Here is a 25,836-nt window from a genome sequence, read left to right as displayed (position 1 = left end):
AAAAAGCTCTCACATAAAAGAGACAAGTGTTTCACTTATTATGGAACGGAGGAAGTATAGTATTTTATGACAATTTTTTCCTCAAATTTGTTTAAAAAGTAACTAACATGACAACTTTTTAAGTCGAGTTCGGGTCATCATTATCAGGTCAATTCGAGTTCGGGTCATATTTTGGTCTATTTTTGGTTTCGTGTCAGTCGGTTTATTTCGGATTTTGATTCTATCTCGATCCATTATTTTCGAGTGGAAATCTATTTTCCGATCAGGTCAAACGGATACAAATTTATTTTACCCGCTATAGTTAGTGCATTTGCTTTTTCACATAAAAATTGCCGGTTCAAGTCTTAACTTACACATTTAAACAACAACTTTTTAATTAATGCAAATTTTACCGATATTAAAAAAAAAAACCTTTCGCACGATTTATCACCAATTGACCAAGTCTACCCCTACTCTTTTATCATTTTATTCCCTTTCCTACCTTTCTTTTTTTATCTCATTTAATCATTATCCACCCCTCCAATATTATAATCCCCATTTCCCTCCCTCCCTACGCAAACCCACCCTCCCAAGAAAATCCTTAAAACAAACCCTAATTTTCCTCTTTTCTCACCCTAGAAAACCAAAACCCTAATTCCCCAAACCCCCAAATTTTCTCTCTCCTCAATTTTCAATTCTCATGCCATAATGACCCAAACCCCAAATCCCCCATTTCTTCAACTCCCTCAATCTCTCTCCTCCTCCGCCGCTAAATCCTGTTTCAACTGCAACTCCGACAACAATTGGATCCTCCACAACATTCGAATTCAACCAGGATGCAAAAAATTATGCACTTCTTGTGTTCTCAAACTCCATCCGACGTCGTTTTGTCCTACTTGTTTCAACCTCCATGACCCCAATTCTCTAAACCCTCTTCCTCCATCTTCTTCCTCTTCTTCTTCCTCTAATCATCGTACTCTCACGTGCCTTAAATGTAACTCAGTCTCTCACATCACGTGTGTTCCTCCTAACACCCCTAAATCTCCTTATCTTTGCCCTCCTTGCTCTAACCCTTCTTTTAAATTCTTTGATTTTAAAAAACCCAGAAAAATTCACCATGATCAACCTCAATCTGATGGTGGTGGTAATGGTGGTGGTAATGGTAGTGGTGGGTCCCATTCAAAGAAGGTTCTTGAAGATGAAATACAGTATCTTGATGAGAGGGCAGCAAGAGTTTTATTGCTGGCTGCTAAGATTTCGACGATTTCGATTAATAAAGCTGCGGCGCAAGCGAGGACGGAGGTAGAGAGGAGAGTTAGAGAGGCTGCATTGGCTAGGAAAAGAGCTAAAGAAGCTATTGATCTTGTTGTGTCTTTGAGTTATAAGTTGAGTAGTGTTAAACAACAACAGAGAAGGGAGGTTGTTTCGGGTCCAGGATCGAATTTTATGCCTGTTAAGGTGGAAAAGAATGGTGGAGGCCACAATGTGGGTGGCGTTGCGGGTGATCATAAGGTGGGGAATGGAAACGGAAATGGAAATGGGTCTGTGGTGGTGGTTCCGGTGCCGTTGGCGGTGGTCAAGAGTGGGAATAATGAGAATAATCAAATAGCTGGGTAGTGTTCATTCAGGTGGAATTTGTTGCTCATGATCAATGGATGAGTTTTGGGGGATTTCAAGAAGATCAGATTTTGATTCAAGATTAGGGTAAAAAATTCATTGTGTATTTTATGTTTTCATATGATGATAATCCTCTGTTTTGGTCTGGTCTTTTGTAAAATAGTAGCTGATATAAGGGGATGATGAAATTTGTAGTGTCAAGGGAAAGAAAAACTATGTGCTTTAATTCAATCAATCAATATGCCAAATTTGGTGTTTTTTAGAACTACTATTGTTAGTAGTATATTCAATTTGTGAAATTTATGAATTTCTGTCTTAAATTGTGTTGATTGTATTTCCATGGTGTGATTTTTTTTCTTATTGGAGATCTGCTTTTGGGGGAAAAGAGGTATTACTTTAAAAAAGGTGTGCCATCTTTTAAGTTGTAAGCACTAGATATGGTTTTGTCTAAATGTAGCACTTTGACTGTCTTCCTTCTGAAGTTTGAATCATGCTGATCAAGAAAAAATGCTACTTTTTATATTCAGTTGGGGACACAGAATCAAATGAGGGAATACATGAAGTTTTGTTTATTTTCATTTTATCTTAATAATATTTACAAGTAATTTGACATTTTCTAAATGGAAGAATATAATTTACCAACAGTATGAATGATTCAGAAGAAATGCTATTCAAAACATTCAAGCTCACTCTGCATTGCCTATTGCTCTGCATGACTGATCTTCCTCCTGGATGAGAACTTTTCCAAATATAGTCTGGCTATTTAGAGTACACCATGAGGGGGTATTTTAGTTATTCACTTGGTGTTCGTCGACACCATCTACACTGCAGCAGAATTGCATTTAATTGGGTAAATCGCCAAGCCGGTACCACCTTCCTCTGGATGTCAACGATTTGTCGGGGTGACGAGCGTGAAGTAGTAGAATGGCACCCTCTTTACTCAGCTGAATGTCAACTATATGACAGGAAATTAGTTTACTGGCTATTCTACCTTTGGCTGTAGTTAAGAACCAAATCTGCATTATCGTAGTTAAAGAATATATAAGTGTGACGCTGGAAGTAAGAAACACTTAAATAGTAAATAGACCAGAGATCTTCAGGTAAAGATAATGGAAATGAACATTTGTCTTAAAATAGTCAGTACAAGTCTACAAGATACATGCTTGGCTGAGAAACATCCTTAAGGCAACAATTTCAGTCAAAATATAAATCTCTCGAAGCTGGATCAATTACTCCGCTCGATCGATCTCTGGTTGTGTACTAGCACGTAGCAATAAAAAAGGAAGAGTTGAACAATAGTACTTGGACCAAAATTTCTCAAATCAAAACTGAACCATAACTAGCTCTGGTCAGTATAATTATGATATGCAACATGTAGTTTGTTCAGCAACCAGAAATCAGAAACAAGTTTAGATTCTTCATTTGTGCTTCCTTCTACAACCCAATGTTTGACTTAGAAACAATAAGAAAATTATTTCAGTCACCCATGAAATATTGCTATGGTGAGATAACCATGTTAAATTGTTACCTAATTTGATAAATACCCTGCAATCCAGAAAGGGTGAATTGGTACATGCAAGTGATATACTTTCTGGCTAATTTAATGTGAATTGCGCTCTCAATTTCTCATACCCATTCTCGTACTGTGAATCAGGGTCATTCTGGGTGATACCGTGTAACATCCATCGACCCCCCCCCTCCCCCAAACAAGGAAAAAAAAACTCCCAAAACAAACACACAGAAGAGGAACTAATATGCAATTATGAGAATGTTTAAGCTGCTGCATGATAAAAGTTCCACATAGAATAACTCCAACCATTTTCAACACCCTTAGAAGAATACCATGACCAGTCAAATGTAAGACTTGTGACACCCGAATCTAATTATGTATTCAGTGTGTGCTGATGTTATCATATGGTGCCATATAACCAAGGTTTTAAAAATTAAAAGAAAGCCTCAACCTCATGAGTAAGTCTTAACTGTTCTAACTAGCATATCACTGTTGCAGGTTTACCTTACAACGTACAAATTACAGAGAGTTCAGAGGTTGCTTTACCATAGCGGACTCGACATATCAGTATAAGACCATATGGCGATGACATGCCACAAGGAACTGAGGAAGGTGGTTATGCTCACCTGTTCAAACATTGCAGACCGAGTACTGTGTTAAATTCAAGTGCCTCAAAAACTGTGTGACTTTCTTGGGTCAACCTATCACTATAAGGGGAAAAAAAAACTTTATGAGCTTAAAAACAGAAAGAACACATCAATGGGTACAGGGTACCCAAGTATATGCTTACAAGAAATTCTCTACACTAGGGAGGTGGGGAAGGAGAGTATTTAACCATTAGCCTATTCACCACAGCATCAACCAAATATGCAGTCAAATATAGAGAAGCAGTACTCAACACGATAATAAGAAAGGAAAATCATCAGTTACCAGCATTGTTGACACAAGTCAACCGGCAAGGGAGAGTGACTATCAGCCTGGAACAGTTGTACGTGCAGCTATATGGAGCATTATGTTGTCTATGCTTCCCCTAATCCTTCAGACAATATGCTACTTACTTCATCTTGCATGACAGAATTTTCAGGCTCCAATATTTGAATATCTGCTTCTTGTCTAGAAACAGATCCAATCAGCCACCCGTGGGTACCAGCATCCGGAACCCAACCTTTCTCCAACATCAAATCAAGCAACTGACATGCCTCAGTCTTATATCCCTCTTTACAAAGACCATTAATCAGCATGTTGTAAATTTTCGCATCAACAATCTCACTTTCCTTACATAGCTTTTTTATTGGCATCCATATTAAATTTAATTGAGAGTGGTTGGCTAAATATGACAAGAGGCTAGCAAGTGTTTCACTGTCAGGGAGTAAACTTTTACTAACCATCTCATTGAGAAACAAAACACCATGATTTGTTTCACGTACAGAAACCATGCACTGGATGAGGACGCAATATGCTTCTACATCAAGAACCAGACCACGTCTCAGAATTTGCGAGAGGAAAGCTAGACCTTCATATGGCCTGCTGAATTTTAACAAACCATGAATTATAGCTGAATAGATCATTGTATTTACAGGGTTCTTGTAATAATGTCCCAGCTTTAATAGCCTGATTGCTTCATCCACTCTTCGAGTTGCAGAATAACCTTTGATCAAGCAACTGAATGAAGAAGAATGGAGGAAGCAACTTTTTGACGACATGAACATAAACACTTCAGAGGCCTCTTCAAACATTTCTATATTGCAAAGTCCTCTAATTAGCTCCTCATACGAATAAGGATCCAAAACCCAATCTTTCTCACTGACTTGTCGAAACAGCTCCAGAGCATTCTTGTACTTGCTCAACTTACACTTGCCAATGACAAGGGCAGAATAAGTAGCAGAGTCAGGCAAATAAGATGAAGTAATCATTTTTCCAAGAATTTCATAAGCTTGCTTATCATACTGTTCATTACAAAGCCCTAATATGAGGTTATTCCAGGATAGATGGTCTGCGAGACCCATGTGTAGCATTCTATGAAGTAAATCTTTTGCAGTTACAGAACATTGACCATCACAGTAACCTCGAAGTAGCACATTATAAGGAGAAGGGTCGACAACATGACTGTCATCTAACAGATTTCTCGCCTCATCTAGGTTCCCAAGTTTACAGCATGCAGTCAAAATGTCCACAAGCACGTCTACTGAAGGACTAAAATCGGCATTTTTCATCTCATGGTAAAGCTCAGTTGCTTCGCTTAGGCAATTATTTAAGCACAAACATTTGATCAGAGATGAGTATATGCAAAAATCAGGCTTAAACTCTGAAACTCGCATCATATTGAACAACCTCATGGCTTCTCCTTGCTTATTCTCTTTACACAATAGCGGTATGACATTTTCATAAAATCTCATATCAAGATTTACCCCCTCTTCAAACATTTCATTCATTACGCCAAACGCTTCATTCCATAGATCTGCAACCACAAGGCCATGTATGACAATCTCAAAGGTCCTACAATTAGGAGCACATGCTTTCTTCTTCATCCTTCTGAATTGTTCTAAGGCGTTATCAACCATGTTCGCATCAAATAACGATTTTATTAGATAATTCAAAGTATGGACACTAGGAAGAGTTCCAGATTTCACCATCTCCTTATAAATCAATAGCACATTACGAAATTCTCTCTTCCCCTCCACGAGAGCACCTAACACATTATTCCATTTACCTATAGAAGGCTTATACCCACTAGAATTCATAACCAAAATCACCTTAATAGCTTCATCTAACCTACCATCACCAACAAATACATCCACCAAACCATTAAGAGCATCTTCGCCGCCTTCGTACCTATCTTTAACCATCTCCCTACAAAATCCCTCCATATCATCCACATTTCCAGCAAAACCCAATTTCAGTATAATCCTAGAATAGGTACAAGCAGTATGCCTAAACTGTTTTTGAAGAGAAGCCCATTTAAATACCTTTAGAGCCGAATTCAAATCATGGGTATTATCCAAAACCTTGATTAACTTATCTGGGCACAATCCATTCTTTAAAAACTGTATCTGAGGGTCAATTTCACTTCTATTTATCAAATTTTGGTGGGATTTTGAAAATGTTCGAACATGAATTACACTAGAAACTGAAGAAAGAGACTTAATTGAAAATACCCATCTTGAAATTTTATTGAAATTCATTAAAGATGTAAGCTTTGTAACCATTGGGAATCAATACCATTGCATAGTGTGTTCATACGCTTTTATTGGGTCTTTAGAGTATGCGTGTGTTTGTGCGGAGAGAGAGAGAGGAGTATGTGAGAACTATAGAGGTAGAAAACTAACCTGAACTGCAATAATAGTGATTAGTGATGCATAGTCAGGATTCTGCTTTGCTACCCACGGCCAATGTAGACAAACTTGGAAGTTAGAAGTTGGAAGTTGAAGTATAGTTTGGTAGAACTTCGGAAAGTAGTCGCAGGGTTTTACACTTCGCAATCAAGCAACAACCCGGTTCTCCCCGGTTTAGTTATTGGTATCTATCTGTCGGATAGGTTGGTACTTGGTACCAAAATATTATGGGAAAATTTCCGATGGTGACCTCAAATTTTTTGAATTTTTCATTGGTAGTCTTAAGTTTTTTTATCATGATTGCTAAACGCAGCCTTATTTTACTAATGCAGCTTTAAAAAAAACCCAAAAAATCATTATTATCATATTCTTTCTAAAAACCCCTTTCTCTCTCTAAAAATATTCTCTCCTCCTCTCTAACTGTTAGATATAAAAAACTTCATCGAAGATCTACAAATTTTAATTTGATATTCAATGGACCATAATTTTGACCCAATCGAATTTCAATTTGATGTAAGTTGTGATTTTTTTTTCGTAATTATGATGCAGGTTGTGAATTTTTTTTTCGCAGATTCAAGTTGTAATTTTTTTTCGAAATGTCTGTTTCGTGTAGACTACACGAAACAGATGATTCCGTTTCGTGTAGATTACACGAAACAATTGATTCTGTTTCGTGTGGACTACACGAAACAGCTGATTCTGTTTCGTGCAATCTGCACGAAACAATTGGATCCGTTTCGTGCACCTTGCATGAAATACCAATATTCCCTTCGAAATTCTGAAAGAAAGTTGGACGAAATTCAAAAAACTTATTCGCTTGATGTTGAACCCGAAATGTGTATAAGATCTAGTAATTTATCAATTTTCCAACATTTTCGAAAAGATTGAAGAGCTTGGAAACGAATTTGGGGTATAATGGTGGACGAATTTGTGAAATTTCGTGAACCAGAAATCTTCGAAGAGGAAGAGGGTGATGAGAGAGGAGAGGAAGAGGGAGAAATGAGCTGTGAGTGAATAAGGGTAATTTTGGAATTTAGATGGGTTGTACATGGTAAATGAAAGTTGCATTTAACAACCCCCTATTGATAACTCTTAATTACTGATTTGTTCACAAATGTGACTTTATAGAGTTAAAAATCGTTAGTTCAGTTAACTTTTCATTAGAATAAAAGTTTTGGTTTATGTGCTTGAAAATTGTCTACGTTTGCATGTCGCAAATATAGCTCGTTAAAGTTTTGGGGTTTATTTTAGTCCTTAAAGGTCAACTTAAAAGTCCAAATTGGTTTTCATGCCTAAATATTGGACGGCTAGGGAATTGAGTGTCGAAAGGTCAAAAATGATGTCAAAATTGAAAAAAAATGATGTGAAACACCTTGGTTCGTGTGTCAAGATATTAGTAATTAATGGATTTTTACTTTATAAGGTCACATTTGGAACTAAAACAATAATTAAGGGTTATCGATGGGAATAAAAAATTGAGGGTCACAAATGCAAAATGCAAGGTCACTGTTAGGAACTTTTCAATATTGTTTCAATTGGTATCATTTAAAAAATCACGCCAGTTTTTGTTATTTTACCCGTTTCTTTAGACATAGAGTTGGAGGAGAAATAAGGTATGTGGGTTATAGAAGGAAAGAGAAACTTATCTGAACTTATTGGAACTGAAACTTAATTTTTTAAGTTGAGGAGGATGCACCCTTACTAGAATACATTAGAATCTATTGAAACTTATTATAATTTAGATTCACTAGCGCTTATTGGAATACATTTGAATTTAGCCAAATTTATATAAACTTATTGAAACTTACCTAAACATATTTTTCTAAAAGCAATCAAAATAATTTTAACAATATAAAGCATTAGTCAAATTCTGTTTGACATAACAGACCCTAACTAATCTGGTTTTATTTTATCTTATATTCTCTAATCAAATCCAAATTTAATCTTTTTGTAGACTTGATATGATCTAAACTTATTTATAACTTTTGATCGAATACAAAATTATTAACTTACTATTCTAATATGACTTGAATTTGTTTTTCTAAAATGGGATAGCCAACAAGATCATAAATTAAGGTGAATTAATCATGAACAACCAATTATTGGCACCCACTACCTGTATGGCTGTATCATTCTGATTCTTCATTATGATTGATAAAGTACCCAAAATTGAATTTACTCTAAAAAAAAGTATTGTTTTGCTTATGGGTGAATTCTGAGTTAACCAAACATTAAGTACCCCAAGTTTGCTTTTTTTCATCCTTTTGGACCTATCCTTTTTTTATACACTATTTGGGACCTGGGTTGGGAAATCCGGTAACCTAACCACACTTTAACCACACCGGAGGTATAATAATAAATAAATAAAAAACAAAAGCATTTAATATTCAGTAAAATCCAAAAAAGTAACCGTTACTTCATCAAAACTGCATAAATACATGGGTTCCATGGAACATGGAACAAATGAACCAGTTTTCTTCATCCAAAAAAAGCAAAAACTATACATGGTTATACATTTTCTTCATCCAAAAAAACAAAACATCGTTAATAATCTAAAACCCAAAAAAAAAACTTACAATTTAGTTTTGGGAACACATGCATAGTCATTATCTCAGGCATGAACAACACTGGGTGTATAATCTAAAACCCAAAAAAAAAACTTACAATTTAGTTTTGGGAACACATGCATAGTCATTATCTCAGGCATGAACAACACTGGGTGGGGAGCTTCAGTTTCTTCAGCCATTTTTTCCTTTAAAAAATAACATCTAAAGTCAAATAATGACTACATAAAAATAAACCTAATACCCTCTGTTGTAGTTACTTAATATCATAACAAAGTTCAAACAAACCCTAAGTGTTCATCATAATTTATAGCAGATACACATACAAAACAAAATAAAACCACCACACAAAGTATAATCCAAACAAAAAAAAAACAAACATGAACAAAAAAAATTCAGAATTTTGAATTTCCATATTTTCAACATCCAAAACCCGTCCAACTGACCCAACAAATAAACTGAATTTCGCTAAAAAAGACAAGAAATAGAGAGTTTAGATGATTACCACAGAAATACAAGCAATTGTTAGCCGAATATTTTGGAGATGAAACTTCTTCTTCTGAGCACTTTTTTTCCCCTTTGAGAGAGATGAAAGAGAAGAAAGTTCCATTTTTTTGGAACAGGGGAGTGGAAGGCGCCAAGTACAGGTAAAGCCCCTTGCACTCCTCATTTTTGACGGCATGTCAACTGACAAATTTTTTTTTGGGAATAACAACAAATGATATCTTTTGGGATTTTTACATTTATTATATTGTCAACTGGGCCCACAAGTTAACCAAGGTTAACATTTATGCTTAGAAGTTTCTTTTGGGTAGCAAACGGTGAAAAAAAAAAGGATAAGTCCCAAACGGTGAAAAAAACCAAACTTAAAGTCCTTAATGTTTGCTTAACTCGGTGAATTCTCATAGTTGAAGTTCATAAAATATACTCCCACTAATCCTAGTTAGAATGTACTGATAGCCATAGTTGAAGTTCATAAAATATACTCCCACTAATCCTAGTTAGAATGTACTGATAGCCAGAAGTTTGATCATTAAGTACGTGCTCTTTTAACTTTTAATTTGTCCGCTAAATTTATTAGATTTTTTATATAAAAAGTGAAGAAAATACAACCTAAATTGTTATAAATAGACAATATATAAGGAAAAGATTGTATATGTGGCAATCCGTCTTGTGTGGACCCAGTTCACATTAAAAATAGTGTGGAATAGACACTTGCCCCATTACAAACTAGTCACTCTCGTTTTCCCAAATCCGCGCGATATTCTCTCTCTTCAATAAGATTCTCTCGCCCTAAAATTTTAACAAAAACAGTTGTTCAGAAGAACAAACATACACTATATCACTTTAAAATACACTATATCATGTCAAAATACACTATTATGTCAAACACTATAACGATCGATTATGATAATTTTGTGTAACATACAAATAAACTACAATATAATATATAATACATACACTATATTATGTCAAAACACACTATATCATGCAACACTATCATGTCAAAAAACACAGCAAAACACTATCATGTCAAAATACACTATATCATGTCAATATACACTAACATGCAACACTATCATGTCAAAAAACTCAGCAAAATACTATGATTTTAAAATATACTATATCATTTTAAAATACACTATATTATTTCAAAATACACTGTATTATTTTAAAAATACACTATCAGGAGAGTGAAGTTATCAATAGAGAAAAAAGAGCGGAAGACTGAACGCGGCAAAAACGAAAAGTTGTAATCATTAACACTCGCGTGAGATGGATAAGGTGTACACTAAGTTAGTGTGCATTGGGTTCATATTAGTTTTTTTAATATATGTGGGATCTCATTATATTTGTTTTATGTGTATATTTAAAGTATCAATGTTCATAACTAGTTATTAGGTCTGGGCTATATCCCGGGTACGAAAAATTTCATTTATTAATATAATACTTTATGAAAGTAATACTAAATATAACTTAGTCTAGTGGTTAAGACTTTAGTATATATACTTGAGGTCTCAGGATCAAGCCCATATACTATGCAATTTCTAAAACAGCTCAAACTATCATCCATCTTTTCAATCAACATAACGGGGGTCGGGCCCATCAAGGGAAAACATCAAGATCAAGGTATGAACAGAACAGCTAAACCCCTTGCACCCCACTATGAAATTTTATTGGATTCGGGTGCATAAGGGTGCTCGTGCTTCTTGGTCGACATATAAGAAAAAGAAGTGATGAAGAGGTAGTGGAGTTGTTTGGTTAAGGTAACTAAATTTAGCTATTAAAAATAATAGTTAGTTTTGTAAGAAATCGCGTATCTATACTAATATATTAAAAGACGTGCGTAAATTAAGAACGGTGCCACGTGGCGCTTTCCCTATAGAGTTTTAGTTCATGTAATCCATGTACAATAAAAAAAATTAGAAATTGCATAGTATAGGTTTTGATTCCGTGACCTCAAGTTCATGTACTAAAGTTTGAACCATTAGACCAAGTTGTATTTAGTACTATCATATCAAAGTACAATATTAATAAATGAAAATTTTCTTACCCGAGACATAGCCTGGGCCTAATAACTAGTTTTTTTATTTAAAATTAGGCAACAAATTATTTTTATAAACTTAGTGACTAATTTGATGTATTTAGTGATTAATTTAATTCATTCAGTATTCAGTAATCATGTTCTTTAATGTATTCAATGACTACTTTGATCTATTTAGTGACTAATATAAGTTTAAAGATAGCAAAGTAAAGTATAAGTTGATAATAAAACACTGTTAAATTGGTACTAATAGCAAAGTAAGTCTTATTTGGTTGAAAATTTAAGTTTGATATAACAATTTGACTGAGTTTTGGTATTAGTTACTTAGTACCAAAGTGTTTTGTATCAAATTACATTTTAGTACCAATTTGACTGAATTTTGATATCAACTTATACTTTACTTTGCTTATAAAATTACTTTAATATCCTTGTAAGCAGAGGCGGACCGAGAATGAGACATGGGGGTACAAGTGTATCCCCATTTTTAAGAAAAGCTTTGATAAAAAAAAAAATCAGGAGGGAAGCAGCAAGGTAAGAGAAAGCGAGTGAAAGTGTCAAACCATGGTGGTACTGATGGAGATTTGTTGCTCCAGTAGAGTATAATAGAGGTATTAGATGAATTCATGAAAGAACAACCACTTCCAATTTTCTTTCTCTTCAATCTCACCTAAAATTTGTGTTTTTTTTTTCTTCTATCATTGGATGAGAAGGATAGAACATATATTCCAAACATTTCATTCAGTAGTGAAGAGGGTTTATATTTTATATGTTTTCTCCCGACCTTTTAATTTCATCCGGTTCTATTTTCACCTTGTGTGTGTTCGGATGCATGTCTGTTGCTTGTCTTGAATCTGCTTGATATGTTGTTGAAAGTGGATTTCAATGCAAACCTTATCTCTACCATCTTCACCCACCGTTATTCCATCTGAGTCCATCACAAATTTCTCTCTCCAAACCACCTCTGTTTTGGGGAAAACACAACTAATTGCAAGACAACTTCCATTACCAAAATTCTTCAAAAGTTTAAAGTTTGAACCTCAATTTGTTGTAAATGGTGGAAATCTTAAGTAATTTCATGAAATCTTTGTTCTTTCTCTCTCCTCTGCTTCTGCATTTGTTTTCAGCTTTGCATGGAAGATGCTACCTTCTCTTTCTGATTCACTGTTGTACAATAAGTTATAAGTTTCTTGTTTTATTGTTTTAAATTTTGTTTTTCATTTTTAATGATTATTTTGCTTAATTAATTGATTGTTTTACACTTTTATACTTAAATATGTTAGTTATATCTATATCTATATAAATATATTAAAAGACGTTCTTAAACACAAAACCTAAACCTTAAACGGTTAAACCATAAACCCTGAGGACTCGTAGGATGCAAATATAATCTAAACTATATGATTATTTTTATTTTGGATTGTATAAATATACATATTTTGGTTATGTTAACACTTAGTATTAAACAATTTATGCACTTTTTTCCCTACTATTAGCGTTTGTTTTACGTCCGTATCCCCAAATTAAAATTCCTGGGTCCGCCACTGCTTGTAAGATTTCATTTGGCATCTCAGTATGAGATCCCAACCCTTTCTGTTCGTATAATGATATAATCATATCTACTTGATCAAAAAATTATAGAATGGAGTAGTATCTTCCAATGAACTTTAAAAAAGTGAAAAACATGGTGGGGGCAGTTATTAGATTACCCACCCTCGTGCATGGCGTGAATGAAGTTAATTACATTCATACACTTACAACGTTCAGAACTTCAGATAGATGGTGACAACTGCCGGTCATATTTATGTACTGTCATGGCTACATAGCCTGCAAGCAATGGCACTATGGCAGCATGCAATGGCAGGCACAAGTTTAATTTGTGGACAATGCTCCAATTATTTGTTTTGGGTATTGTTAAATGTTACCCAAAAATTACTTAAAATCGTCTGATTGCGTTAAATATTTTCAACTTTACTTTTTTTTTTTTCTGTTCCATAAGTCCATAACCACAACCGAAACTACGCAAACCACCCCCGCCAAAAGCCCCTCACCCCCGCAAGCCCCACAAACGTCCCCGCCCCAACCACCACGGCCAAGCCGGATTTTTTTTTTAATAGTATAAGTTGTGCATTAATAAACGTGAAACTAATATTACAATTAAGGGTGCATTCTCTTCAACTTAAAAATGAACTGAATTGAACTTATCTGAATTTAACTGAATGTATTGGACCTGATTGAACCTAATTGAAACTTATTGGACCTCATTGGAACTTATTAACCTGATTATAACTTATTAGACTTGATTGGACTAGAATAAAACTTAGGGTGCGTTCTTTTCACCTTAATAAATTAAGATAAGGTCCAATAAGTTCAGTTCAAATAAGTTCTGTTCAGTTCAGATAAGTTCTAATCAGGTCCAATCAGGTTTAATAAAGTCCAAGCAGGTGCAATAAGTTTCAATCAGGTCTAATAAAGTCCAATAAGTTCTAATTAGGTCTAATAAGGTCCAATTAGTCAATGATCAATAAACATTTGTATTATTGTCCATTATTTTATTATTCATATCACTATTAGCTTATTATATTATTATTAAAATTTTAATTAAAGTACCACAATGATTATATCGTATTATACTTGTATTATTGTCTATTATTTTATTAAATGTTTGTATTATTGTATTATTTTATATTCATATTACTATTAGCTGATTATCTTATTATTAAATTTTTTAATTAAATTAAAGTATCACAATGTATAGTATTATACTTGTATTATTGTCTGTTATTTTATTATTTATATTACTATTAGCTTATTATATTATTATTTAAAAAATGTGATAATCTTGGCCAAAGAAGGTTAACAATAATAATCATCATAATTACAATATTTTGCAATTCGTCTTTAAATAACTAGAGATAACATGTTTTCGTTACTATAGTAACAATAAAAAATAAAAATGTTATTAATTGATTGCTTCATTATCATCACCGAAGTATCTTTCTTCATCGAAAATATCTTTCATCTTCTACATCCTCCTCTTCAATCAATACGTTTTCTTCACCAACATCCAATCATATTTCATCTGCAATTTTTGCCAGAGTAATCTCCATATTCTTTGTTCTCGTCTTGTTAGTCAAATTTAAATCAGCTCTTAGTTTCATAGTTTCAACTTCTTGCGAAACTGGAATCTCTAAATCATGTAAACGAATAAAATTATGTAGCATACATGTTGACACGGTGATAGCCAACTAGTAAGCATCATCCATCTTCGGCATCATAATTAGAGTCTTCCATCTATGATAGCCAAGTGGTAAAGTTCCAATTAGGTCCAATAAGGTCTAATAAGTTTCAATCAGGTCCAATAAGGTATAATAAGTTTCAATCAAGTCAATAAGTTTCAATCAGGTAGAATAAGTTCCAATAAGATTCAATCAGATCCAATAAGTTGAATCATGTCCAATCAGGTCTAATAAATTCAATTCAGGTCCAATAAATTCAGTTCAGGTCCAATAAATTCAGTTCAAATAGGGTTATTCAGGTGAAGAGAACGCACCTCATTATACCTTATTGAACCTGATTGAAACTTATTTGACTTTATTCGACAATTAATTTGACGACAAATAATAAACATAAATATAGTAATTATTAAACTTCACCGTTTGAAAAAATATAGTAATTATTAATCTTTCATGAATGACATTCTAACAAAAAATAGTAATTATTCTAGTTATTTGAAGGCGAATTTCAAAATATTATGATTATGATGATTATTATTGTTAACCTTATTTTATCATGATCATAATATTTTTTAATAATAACATAATCATCTAATAGTAATCTAAATAATAGACAATAATACTAATATGATACTATATCATAGTGGTACTATTAATAAAATTAAATGATCATTGACTATTTAGATCTTATTGCACCTAATTGAAACTTCTTGCACTTCATTGAAACTTACTGGATCTTAGTTGTACCTAATTGAAACTTATCGGACCTTTGTTGTACGTATTGAAACTTATTAACCTGATGGGCATGATTGAAAATGAACAAAACTGATTAGACCTAAAGCCAGTGGCGTATCCAGGAATTACGGTATGGGGGTACGGATGAGTAAAAATCAAATAAAACAAAATACAATACTTGAGTTGATTTACGATGAAAAATTCAAATCTAAATACAATGTAATATCAATTAATGATTCAAATAATCTTTAAAAAAAAAAATAATGATTCAAATAACAACTAATTTAAAACGACAAAAATACATAAGTTTCGAATAAATAAAAATTAGAAGTGCATCCGACGACTTTTCATAGATTAGAAGCGGTTAGAAACTTTTATTTTTCATCTTCTACCTCTAGTATAAGTAAACATATTATTAGTTATTAATTCCAAAATTCCTTGTTTCAAATTACACTTCACAACATCTCATTTCAAATTCAACTAATTTCAATTCACAACTTCTATTTCAATAATCTCACTATCAATTCAAGTAATCTCTAATTTTCAATTCAAATAATCTCAATTCCATATTTCACAATTGCACAACATTTAAATTTCATAATTTCTTATTTCAATTCAAAATATTAATTCACATCAAGATGAGAAGTCTAGAATTTATAAATTAGCAGAAATAAACAAAAATAAAAATAAAGGAAAAAATATCTCAACCAATAGGGTTATGAGTTATGGGCTTCTGCCTTCTTCTTGCGACCCGCGACTGCCGTTCTGGCCTCCGGGCTCCGACAAAGTGGCGAACTGCGTATGGCGTTCTGGCCTCCGGGCTACGACGGATTGGCGGCAAAAGAAAGAAAGGTTTCGGCAAAGTGGCGAAAAAGAAAGAAAATAAGGTTATGGCAGTAGTGAGTAGTACGTGTGAGGGAATAAAGAAAGAAAGAGAGAAGAAAAAAAAATGAGGGAGAGAGAGAGTAAAAAAGAAACGTTAACAGAGAAGCCCAGAGAAGAGAGAAACAAAGGGATGCGTGAGTAGCGTGACTAGCGTCTGTATTGGGAACAATTTTTTTTTTTCCTTTTTGCTTTTATTTCCTTCATATATTTTTTTAGGAATGGGGGTACAGCTGTACCCACTGTACCCCCTGTGAATCCGCCACTGCCTAAAGCTTAATTTTTTTAAGGTGAAAAGAACGCACCCTAAAAATGAGAGTGGAGGAAGTATATAATTACTTATTAGTAAAAAGGAAAATTCATGGTATCCCCAACTTTTAGATTTTCTACATGGTAGCATTTCTTAAATTTTCTTATACTTGGTATCACCAAACTTGTAGGTTTTCTACATGCTAGCACTTTTTAAGTGAATTCCGTTAAGTTATCATTAGTTTTGACATCTATTAGTTTGGCACGCAAATCGAGACTTTATTGACACCTAAACAAGTATTTCTGATCATTTTTTGTCAATTATGATCTTTAATCGAGTCTTTTTAAAAAAACTTGCCCCCATAAGCTCTAGAATGAATAGTTTCTCCAACCATAATATCGAGAATTTTTTCGAAATGCAAAGCGAGACGATTTTCAACACGGGATCGAGGTATTTCTGGTCGTTTTTTGTCAATTCTAACCTCAAATTGAGGCCTAAAGGACAAAAATTGCCCTCCTAAATCCTAAATTGACTAACTTTTCTAGCCATTCAAACCGGTCGTGTTGTTTTCTAAATCCAAGTCAAGATGTTTTTCGACACGTAAATCGAGGTATTCCAGTTGTTTTGCAACAATTTCGACCTCCAGTTGAGCCCTTAAGAGCCAAATTGACTCTCTAAAACTAGAATGAGGAGAATTTGCATTTCTAGTAATTGACAAAGAACAACCAAAATTACCTCGATTTACGTGCATGAAAAGGTCTCGGTTTGAATGCCTAGAAAAACTTCTCAGTTTAGGTTTAGGTGGGTAATTTGGAATTTAAGACCCGATTTGATGTCGAAATTGTCAAAAATGATCAGAAATGCTCGTTTTTGGTGTCGAAAAACTCTAGATTTGCGCTCAGACTAATAAATGTCAAAACTGACGACAACTTAACAGAATTCACTTAAGAAGTGCTCTAAAGGTTCGGGGCTACCAATTGTAAAAAAAATTAAGAAGTGCTACCATGTAGAAAACCTAAAAGTTGGGGGATACCATGTAGAATTTCCCTAGTAAAAATCATAAAAAATTAATTTTATTAATTACTCGTTGAGACAAACCAAATAAGACCCACTTGACTTTTTCTTTTGTATATATTTGAAATTTTTTAGAAGATTCTATATAATTTTAAATAATGCCAAAGATTCCAAGTAGGAATATCAATAAAGAACTAAGGGAGTATAATAAAGCGTAAGCGTCCATAACCCAATATCTTAACTATGTTTATAATTAAAGTAAGGGTTGTTTAATATTTTTACTTATTTTTGTACACATAACTTGCAGTGTGAGGAATTGTTCTTTACCTTATTAGTTTTCATAATTTTGCCTTTTTACGTTATTTAATTTATCCAAAATTTGCTAAGAGCATGTTAGACTTTAATCTTTATTATGGGCAATTTTATGAGCTATCCATGACTTTTTAAGAAATACATGAAAAATCCCACGTTATTTTAATTATTTACTAATATGTAATGAAAATATAATTTTCAGTTGTTTCAATTATATAATGAAATATAATTTTCAATCTTTTCAATTATATAATGAAATATAATTTTCAATTGTTTCAAATATTTACTAATATGTAATGAAAAAAAATACAGTCATGAGAGGTCTTGTTTGAATTAGTATTAATTTTCAATTGACTCGATTAATATAATTTTCAATTCCCTCAATTATGTAATGAAATATATCTAATGCTAAAAAAGTGCATTAAAAATGTGTAAATTAAAGCACAAAAAAAAAAAACAAAAGAACTTAGAGAATATATGACAATTTTTTAGCAAACTATATATGTAGCCCTTAGGGCTATGTATAAGGTGCTTAAAATGGAAATAAAATATTGAAGCAAACATTTATTACCTCAATTGATGTGAAAATATGTCTTAAATTCTTAAACTGCTCCCATTTAAAGAAATGTATTTAATGCTTATATGTAGCCCTAAGGGCTACATATAACATTACCCTATTTTAAAATATCGTTGTACACCCCCTCAAAAAAAAAAAAATATCGTTGTACACTTGACTTCAGGTGAGAAGATATTCTACCTTATCAATTATCATAATTTTGGTGGCAAAAATAATAATCGTGATAAGTCTAACTCAAGTTTGGGTGTATGATGTCTATAACACGAATCCATTAGCAAGATAAGACAATTAATACCAGCAAAGTATACGTAATCAAATAAAAGTTGTAAAGAGTAAACCCTACCCAGTAGCCACTTTCTATATAAACACAATTACACAAGTCACATTTCATAACCAAATGGTGCAAAATTAATTACCTTTCCACATCACCTCTTTGTGGGTCCCATAAAACATTCACTACAGCCGCGTGGAGGAGAGATGATTTTAAAAACACAAAACATCCGATCCAACTAATATGTTACACACTTGCCACTTTGATTACCCTATTTTTGGAATTTTGCCGCCCTATCATACTCAAAAGCAAAATATAAATATCATAAAATAATTTGAACTCCACCATCTTTAGGTTTGGATTTTGTCTTATCCTCCAAACCTACATCTATGATTTTTTTATATTTTTTTATCCATATGAACCACAAAGGCGGTATAAAGAAAGTGAAGGGGGATGGGAACCTCTGACCTCAATCTTAACCATTAGGCCAAGACATCCTTGATTGCATAACTTGCATCTATGATTATTGAAAGTATTGAGATGGAACATGTTCTCCCCAACTTATTTTCAGTTCAGTTCAGTTGTAATCAGTTCAGTTATAATATATTATGTTCAATTCAGTTCAGTTTAATTTAATTCATTTGTTTTATGTCGAAGAGAGCTAAAGACTTTGTCCCGTAATAATATGCTCAAGACTTTACTTAATTCTTTGAAAGACACTCGAGATTTTACTTTAATGTTGAGAAAAGTGTTAAAAATCAAGACTATATGTTTTATATGTGTTATATAGTACCGCCCAACATTAACAATTACTTTTCTTATCTAATTAAATTGCACCATGTCACAATTAGTGGTATTAACCTTTTTTTCATGAGTATGAGGGATAAACTATAAAGTTGGAGTAAATTGTGTGAGTTTGAAGTTTGAACAATAAAACGTTAGTGAAAATATTTCCTTCGTTTTTTTAATTACACCATTTTATTTTTAACACTATTTATTTCTAAATTTGTTAAGCTATTTTATACCGTGATCTAACGAAAAACAATAATCAAATAGAGTCTTATTAAGCTATTATAAAGAAGCGTTTCATTAAACATGAAAAACGAAATGCTGCAACTAAAACTGAGAAAACATGATACTACCTCCAGTTTTTATTAATTCACCCCTTTCTTTTGCACAAAGTTTTAGAAGAAATAATTTTGTGGGTCATAGAAAAAAAAAAAAAATATTATTTTATATTAAAGTTGAATGTATGTGTGATGAAAAGTTAGTGGTTTCATTCCAAAAATAGAAACAAAAGAAAGGGTTAACTAATAAAGGACATCCTAGAAAAAAATACGCGTAAACTAATAAAGATCGGAGAGTGTGTGACACAGTTTCTGAATTAGAAGAGAATCTGAGAGATACCCCCAACCTAAGGTCCGGAAATCCTCCCGAACCCCACCTCTCAAAATCAAACTTCCCCCCTTTTCTCACATAACTCTCATTTTCTCTCTCCTCTTTCTCGTGTTTAAACCATGGCATTTTCTGCAACTTTTCGTTTCCATTAAATCTCGTAACTTCCAAACTTAAATGATGTATATCACCTTCATTTTCCCATGTTTACTCAAATACAAACCTTAAATTTCACTTAATCTGATTTTTTTTTTCCGGAAATGATGATCTTGACCTAATTTTATCAGTCCAGAAAACTAGCTTCATCTGAGCTTTTCTCTCGGTAAGTTTTCTCTCAATTAAATAACCTTTTCTCGCTTTTTTTTTTCAAAAAATAATTCTTGCATGTTGATTTTCTCTGATCTTTGTTCATACGACAACTTCATAGTCAAACCCATTTTTTCGGCGTTGTTTCTTCTCCGGAAAATGACAACTTTTATATATCTTTACTTGATAAAAATTGGAAGTAAGTTCTACACTTTTACTAAAAAAAAAACTAGATTCATATTTCTTGTATAAAAAAATGCATTAATTAGTTAATCTATCTTCTATCGTTTTAAGATTTGTTAATTAAGCTATGTTGATTTGTTTTTGTTGATATTATATGATTAATGAATTAATTAATGATGTTCTTTCTTTACTCTTGCAGGTTCTTTGAATATAAAAAAATAAAATTAAATGCTGAGAGCAACTACCTCAATCAAATTCACATGCATCCTTAGAAATTAATTAATTCTCAATCTTGGAAAATAAAATATAAAATCAATTTAATTTGTCGACTCTTCATTTTCTTACTACTACTACTCATATTAGTTATTACTCCATCACAATCTGAACCCATTTTTTTCTACCCTTAAATTATTGGCCCACATTTATTGAAATGATGATTTATAGCTTTTGAATAATTGAGTTGGGTTTTTTTTGTTGTTTTTTCAAATAATTAAGTGAAAAAAGGAGAAATTAGATTAATGGAGTCAATTTCAGAGAGACCCACATCTTCATCTTCTTCATCATCATCTTCATATTCTAGGGAACATGATCCTTTGTTGAGGGATTTGAGTGAGAAAAAGCAAAACTTTAAGAGAAACGTGGTGTCATTGGCTGCTGAGTTGAAGGAAGTTCGAACTCGTCTTGCTGTGAAAGAGCAATCTTATGCTAAAGAAACCCTAACAAGACAGGCATGTGATTTGGATCTCTATCTATTATGTTTGTGTTTTATTTGTCGTCGAAACGATTTCTTATGACGATTCATGTTAGCCGACCCCAAATCATTATGGGACTAGACCTTGTTGAGTTGTTGTAGTAATTTAACTTTGAATTGAAATCATTTCATCTCTTTTTGTTCTTTTGTTGCATTTGAGATACTTTTGCTTTGTGGGTACTTTTGGGTTGATATGATTTTTAATTGTGAACAAAAAAGTTTGATTTTTGTTTTTTGATTTAAATTTATAGGAAGCAGAGGCAAAGGCAAAGGGAATGGAGGAGGAAGTATATAGATTACATAAAAGCTTGGAGGAGAGAAATAAGCAATTACAAGCATCAGCTTGTAATGCTGAAAAGGTCCCACTCATCATCATAACCCTATTTTTATGATTCTGCAGTTTTAATTAAGTTTTTCTTTGCCTATTTTTGATTCATGTGTTATGGGTCTCAAGAATAATTACAAAGTTTGATGCTTTATGTTGATTCTGGGACAATTTAGGTTGAGTAGTACAAGATATGTGTTGACTAGGATTTTAATAAGTTGTTGTGTGGTTGTTTTGGTCTGTATATAGTTTGTTGAACTTGCACATATATCATTACCTCATCTTTTCAGGTCATCTTTTGGCTTTTCCTATATGTTTCATAGTGGAAGCTGTAAAAAGCTAATTGCCAAGTAGTTATCACTTCACAAGTTCATATTATATTATTGTCTCACTTTAGTTGTGGTTTGATTGATTCAAGGTGTATGTCTCTACTCTCTACTCGTGAAGTGCGTATTGAAAATGTTTCTAGCACTTGAATTGCGCCTTTGATTTGTAATTTTCTTGGAGCTATGTAGAATATTTTGTTTTTCTCTCTTTTTTTTCCCTTTCATAAAACTAAGGTTTTTTTGTTTCTTTATGTCTATGAAGTTCTTTACAATTATCCTTAGTTTTTATGGTATGGGAGCATGGAACGAGTCTAGTGATTGCAGGAAGTGGTCTCCCTAATTTTTGGGTCCCCTTTACTTATGCTAGTAAAAGCATAAGTTGTTGACTTCTACATAGGACAACAATATTACTAATTTGATTGTGTAAAAGAAATAAAAAAGATTGCTGGCAACATTGAGCAAAAACAAATGAATTGTGCCGGTCCAGAAGGAAGAGTATCCGATGAAAATAGGCAATAACTTTGATGGTTATCGTATCATTACCGATAAGGTGACATTGTTGTAAATTTAAGAGAGATATTGAGAACCTCATATATATGCGATTTAATTGAATGTCCTTTGTAAGATTTATGTTTCTTGTTAAGGAAAATTCTAAATTTTGGATGAAAGACATATGGATTGAGCTGTTTTTGTTTAAGCTATTGAGTAAAGATTAAGGTCCAAGCTCGATATGCCAAGGTGTTCTACTTCTTCGATTGAATTTGGTGTCTTTCGGTCTTCTTTGAACATCTTATGTAGAAACTAAAAATATGTGTGTCCATGACTCCATGTGATATTACTAACCTACAGTTGCATCAAGGACATGTGCCTGTATTTTTCATTATTACTTTATGCCTGTCCATTTTCAAACGGTTTCGTGCTCTTAGTTGAGTTATAAAATGGCTATGTTTGATTTTGAACTTGCGTATTAAAATGAGCTGCACATAATGAATTAGGAGTTTATGCATTCTTTCTTGGAATGCAGTCTAATTTATTAAACCCTACTTCAGGTTAAGAATGAGATTCCATGGGCTTTGAGATAAATTTCATGGTGATGTTTAAGAACTTTGCTTTTATCAAGTGCTTTAAGATCAAATTTGAATAGATTAGAGGGAGTATATCTCTGGATTTATATGATGAGGTATATCAGATATTGTGCCATTAACTCAAATTTTGCTAATTTTTGGGGATGTAGAGGGTTAAGGCCTTAAGGGCATGTTGCACTGTTTTCGTGGATCTACACACCGAGATGAATCTAACAAAGACCACACATGACAATATTCTTACTTGTAAAAAAATCACAACAATTGGTCAAAATTGGTAGTTTGATTTGCTAAAATGGAAATGTAGCAATTAAAAAAAACGGAGGGAGTAGATAACAAAATTAAGAAAGGAATCCGAAGAAGTCGGGAAAAGGAACCAGCCTACAAATTTGTTCCTGACAGCACCATATAGGAAGATAAAGATGACATATATAATGAAGAAAAATGGAGGACAACAGAGCTTCCATCAACATTGAGAATATATCATTGGTTATGGCTAATATGGGCATCTTGCACTTTTTATCTAGTTATCTTTATATTGTTCTTATGCGTATTTAGTGCGCTTGTCACCCTTAATTATATTTTATGCTAACTGCTTATCCTTTTAGTGATAATAGTAACTGACTGTGTATCTTTATGCAAAATAGTTTCTCTTGGAGCTTGCGATCTGTTTATTATATGCTAACTGCATCTTCACATATCTTTATACAAAACAGTACCTCCACGACCTGGATGATCTTAGAACTCAGCTTACGGTTACTCGAGCAACAGCAGATGCAAGTGCTGCCTCAGCTCAATCAGCCCAACTGCAGTGTTTCACTTTGCTGAAGGACCTCGATGAAAAGAATAATTCAATAAAGGAACACGAAGATCGTGTCAAGAGGTTGGCAGAGCAATTAGATAAACTGCAGAAGGATCTTCAAGCGAGGGAGAATTCCCAAATGCAACTGAAAGATGAAGTCATGAGAGTTGAGCATGACATCATGGAAGCTGTGGCAAAAGCTGGCATGAACAAGGATTGTGAACTTAGGAAAATTTTAGACGAGATCTCCCCAAAGAACTTTGATAACATGAACAGGCTACTGTCTGCAAAGGATGAAGAAATTGCCAAACTGAGAGATGAGATCAGGATTCTGTCTACCCATTATAAAATAAAAATCAAGGAATTGGAAACACAGGTAGATGACCGCTACTTGCTGTGGCAACTTCCCTTAACATACTTTTTCTACTTTTGATTAGTACTAAAAGGTTTTTATTTTTCCTAAATAGTTGGAGAAGCATCGGAAGGCTGATCAAGAGTTGAAGAAGCGAGTTCTGAAATTGGAATTCTGTCTCCAGGAAGCTCGTTCTCAGACAAGAAAGCTTCAGCGGGTAATTATTTTTCACTTGCAACATATTTGGACTTTTTGTTCATTTGAATATGCATTCCTTGTGAACATCTGCAACCAACTGCTTGAAGTGCTTCTTTAAACCCCATATATTTGATACCTGTAATGTAATCATCTTTCTGGTGTTATGCCTCTTATTTGGGGGTGGAGATGATGATTCTCTCCAGACCTATTCCAAGTTCATGTTGAATTTGATATGTTGATATGCCGTCCTCGTTCAACTTTTCCCTCGTTCCTCATTGAGAAGCAAGTCATTTATGTTGAGAGGCTTCGAGTATTCCTCCAAGTTTAAGGGTGCATGAAATGCAGAAACATTCATGTCGTGTGCTAATATAGTCCTTAGTACACAGTATTAGATTATGGACATCATCTCTATTATTGCCTTGATTATTCTGTTATTATTTCAGAACCAGTTTCTCTGCTAGAGTGATGCTTATATACTTTATATCTGTCTTCGTTGCCTGTTTTTATCATTGTTTCTTGTATTTACGTGTTATATCTTATCTGCTTGTTCTAATGGCAGATGGGGGAGCGAAGGGACAAGGCTATAAAAGAACTGAGGGACCAATTAGCTACGAGGCAACAGGTTGTGGCGAAGAGTGACGAGAAGGAGAACTTCTGGGAAAGCTCAAATTTTAAGATCCTGGTTTCTATGTCCATGTTGGTCTTGGTAGTCTTCTCGAGGCGGTAAATTATTGTTGTTAATAAGTTTAGTTTGTAGAATGTAAGGGAATCTTATCTTAAGATTCCATCTTTAGGATATTAGGATGATCTACAGAGGCCATTGTCTGAAAAAGAAAACAGCCTCTTTTGGCCCTATTTCTCAGTTAGTGTATCTGCAGAAAACTGCTTTTTTGATGCCTCTTCAAGTAGAATATTCCAGATCACATGAATGTACAATTTTAGTGTTACATATATCAGAAGGAAAACAATATTATGAATTTCTCTTCTATCTATCATTGCCTTAAATATTCTTCTATGATTTCAGAATCATTTTCTGTTGGAGTATTGCTGATATGCAGGGAGAGAACAACAAACTTTATAAAAGGTCAACAAAGGTTGGTAGAAGAAAATAACCTGTTTTGTACCTAACTTGCAGGTGGCGAAATGGTAACCAGAGATTTCTGAAAAGCTTTCTTGATTATTTAGATGGGGCCATTTTCGTTAATCTAATCACCCCATATATAGGCAGTTTTCATGTGTTAATGTAAACTTTGGTTTCTGTCATTTATTACAACTAATATGAACAAACACCACTC

The 25,836-nt window shown here is 33.3% G+C and overlaps 3 protein-coding genes across 7 annotated transcripts; 2 read left to right on the top strand and 1 right to left on the bottom strand.

Moving 5' to 3' along the window:
- The first annotated feature begins 529 nt into the window (after nucleotides 1-529).
- LOC104890637 (hypothetical protein) lies at nucleotides 530-3,819 on the top strand. The gene is made up of 2 exons (XM_048643329.2): nucleotides 530-1,683; nucleotides 3,605-3,819. Exon 1 carries the CDS (start codon nucleotides 688-690, stop codon nucleotides 1,594-1,596), a length of 909 nt encoding a protein of 302 aa, XP_048499286.1. The 5' UTR covers nucleotides 530-687; the 3' UTR covers nucleotides 1,597-1,683; nucleotides 3,605-3,819.
- LOC104890636 (pentatricopeptide repeat-containing protein At5g64320, mitochondrial) lies at nucleotides 2,091-6,615 on the bottom strand. 4 transcript variants are annotated; one of them, XM_048643327.1, is made up of 3 exons: nucleotides 4,037-6,615; nucleotides 3,653-3,813; nucleotides 2,091-2,612 (listed from the first exon to the last, which is right to left on the bottom strand). In XM_048643327.1, exon 1 carries the CDS (start codon nucleotides 6,310-6,312, stop codon nucleotides 4,126-4,128), a length of 2,187 nt encoding a protein of 728 aa, XP_048499284.1. In that variant the 5' UTR covers nucleotides 6,313-6,615; the 3' UTR covers nucleotides 2,091-2,612; nucleotides 3,653-3,813; nucleotides 4,037-4,125. The 4 variants fall into 4 exon arrangements, with proteins under 4 accessions (XP_048499284.1, XP_048499283.1, XP_048499285.1 ...); XM_048643326.1 differs by having other exon boundaries at nucleotides 3,733-3,813; XM_048643328.1 differs by having other exon boundaries at nucleotides 3,653-3,732.
- A 13,554-nt stretch (nucleotides 6,616-20,169) lies between these two features.
- Nucleotides 20,170-25,518, top strand: LOC104890638 (nuclear envelope-associated protein 2). Of its 2 annotated transcripts, none has more exons than XM_057394385.1 (6): nucleotides 20,170-20,538; nucleotides 20,905-21,437; nucleotides 21,712-21,815; nucleotides 23,906-24,367; nucleotides 24,459-24,560; nucleotides 25,101-25,518. In XM_057394385.1, the coding sequence occupies exons 2-6, from the start codon at nucleotides 21,224-21,226 to the stop codon at nucleotides 25,266-25,268; spliced, it is 1,050 nt and encodes a 349-aa protein (XP_057250368.1). In that variant the 5' UTR covers nucleotides 20,170-20,538; nucleotides 20,905-21,223; the 3' UTR covers nucleotides 25,269-25,518. The 2 variants fall into 2 exon arrangements, with proteins under 2 accessions (XP_057250368.1, XP_010674500.1); XM_010676198.4 differs by having other exon boundaries at nucleotides 20,172-20,538; nucleotides 20,905-21,433; nucleotides 21,708-21,815.
- Nucleotides 25,519-25,836: the final 318 nt, after the last annotated feature.

This window comes from Beta vulgaris, chromosome 4 (genome assembly GCF_026745355.1).
Source record: "Beta vulgaris subsp. vulgaris cultivar EL10 chromosome 4, EL10.2, whole genome shotgun sequence".
Lineage (NCBI taxonomy): Eukaryota > Viridiplantae > Streptophyta > Magnoliopsida > Caryophyllales > Amaranthaceae > Beta > Beta vulgaris.
Note: the sequence above shows the minus strand (reverse complement) of the source record. Positions and strands in the feature narration are given on the sequence as shown.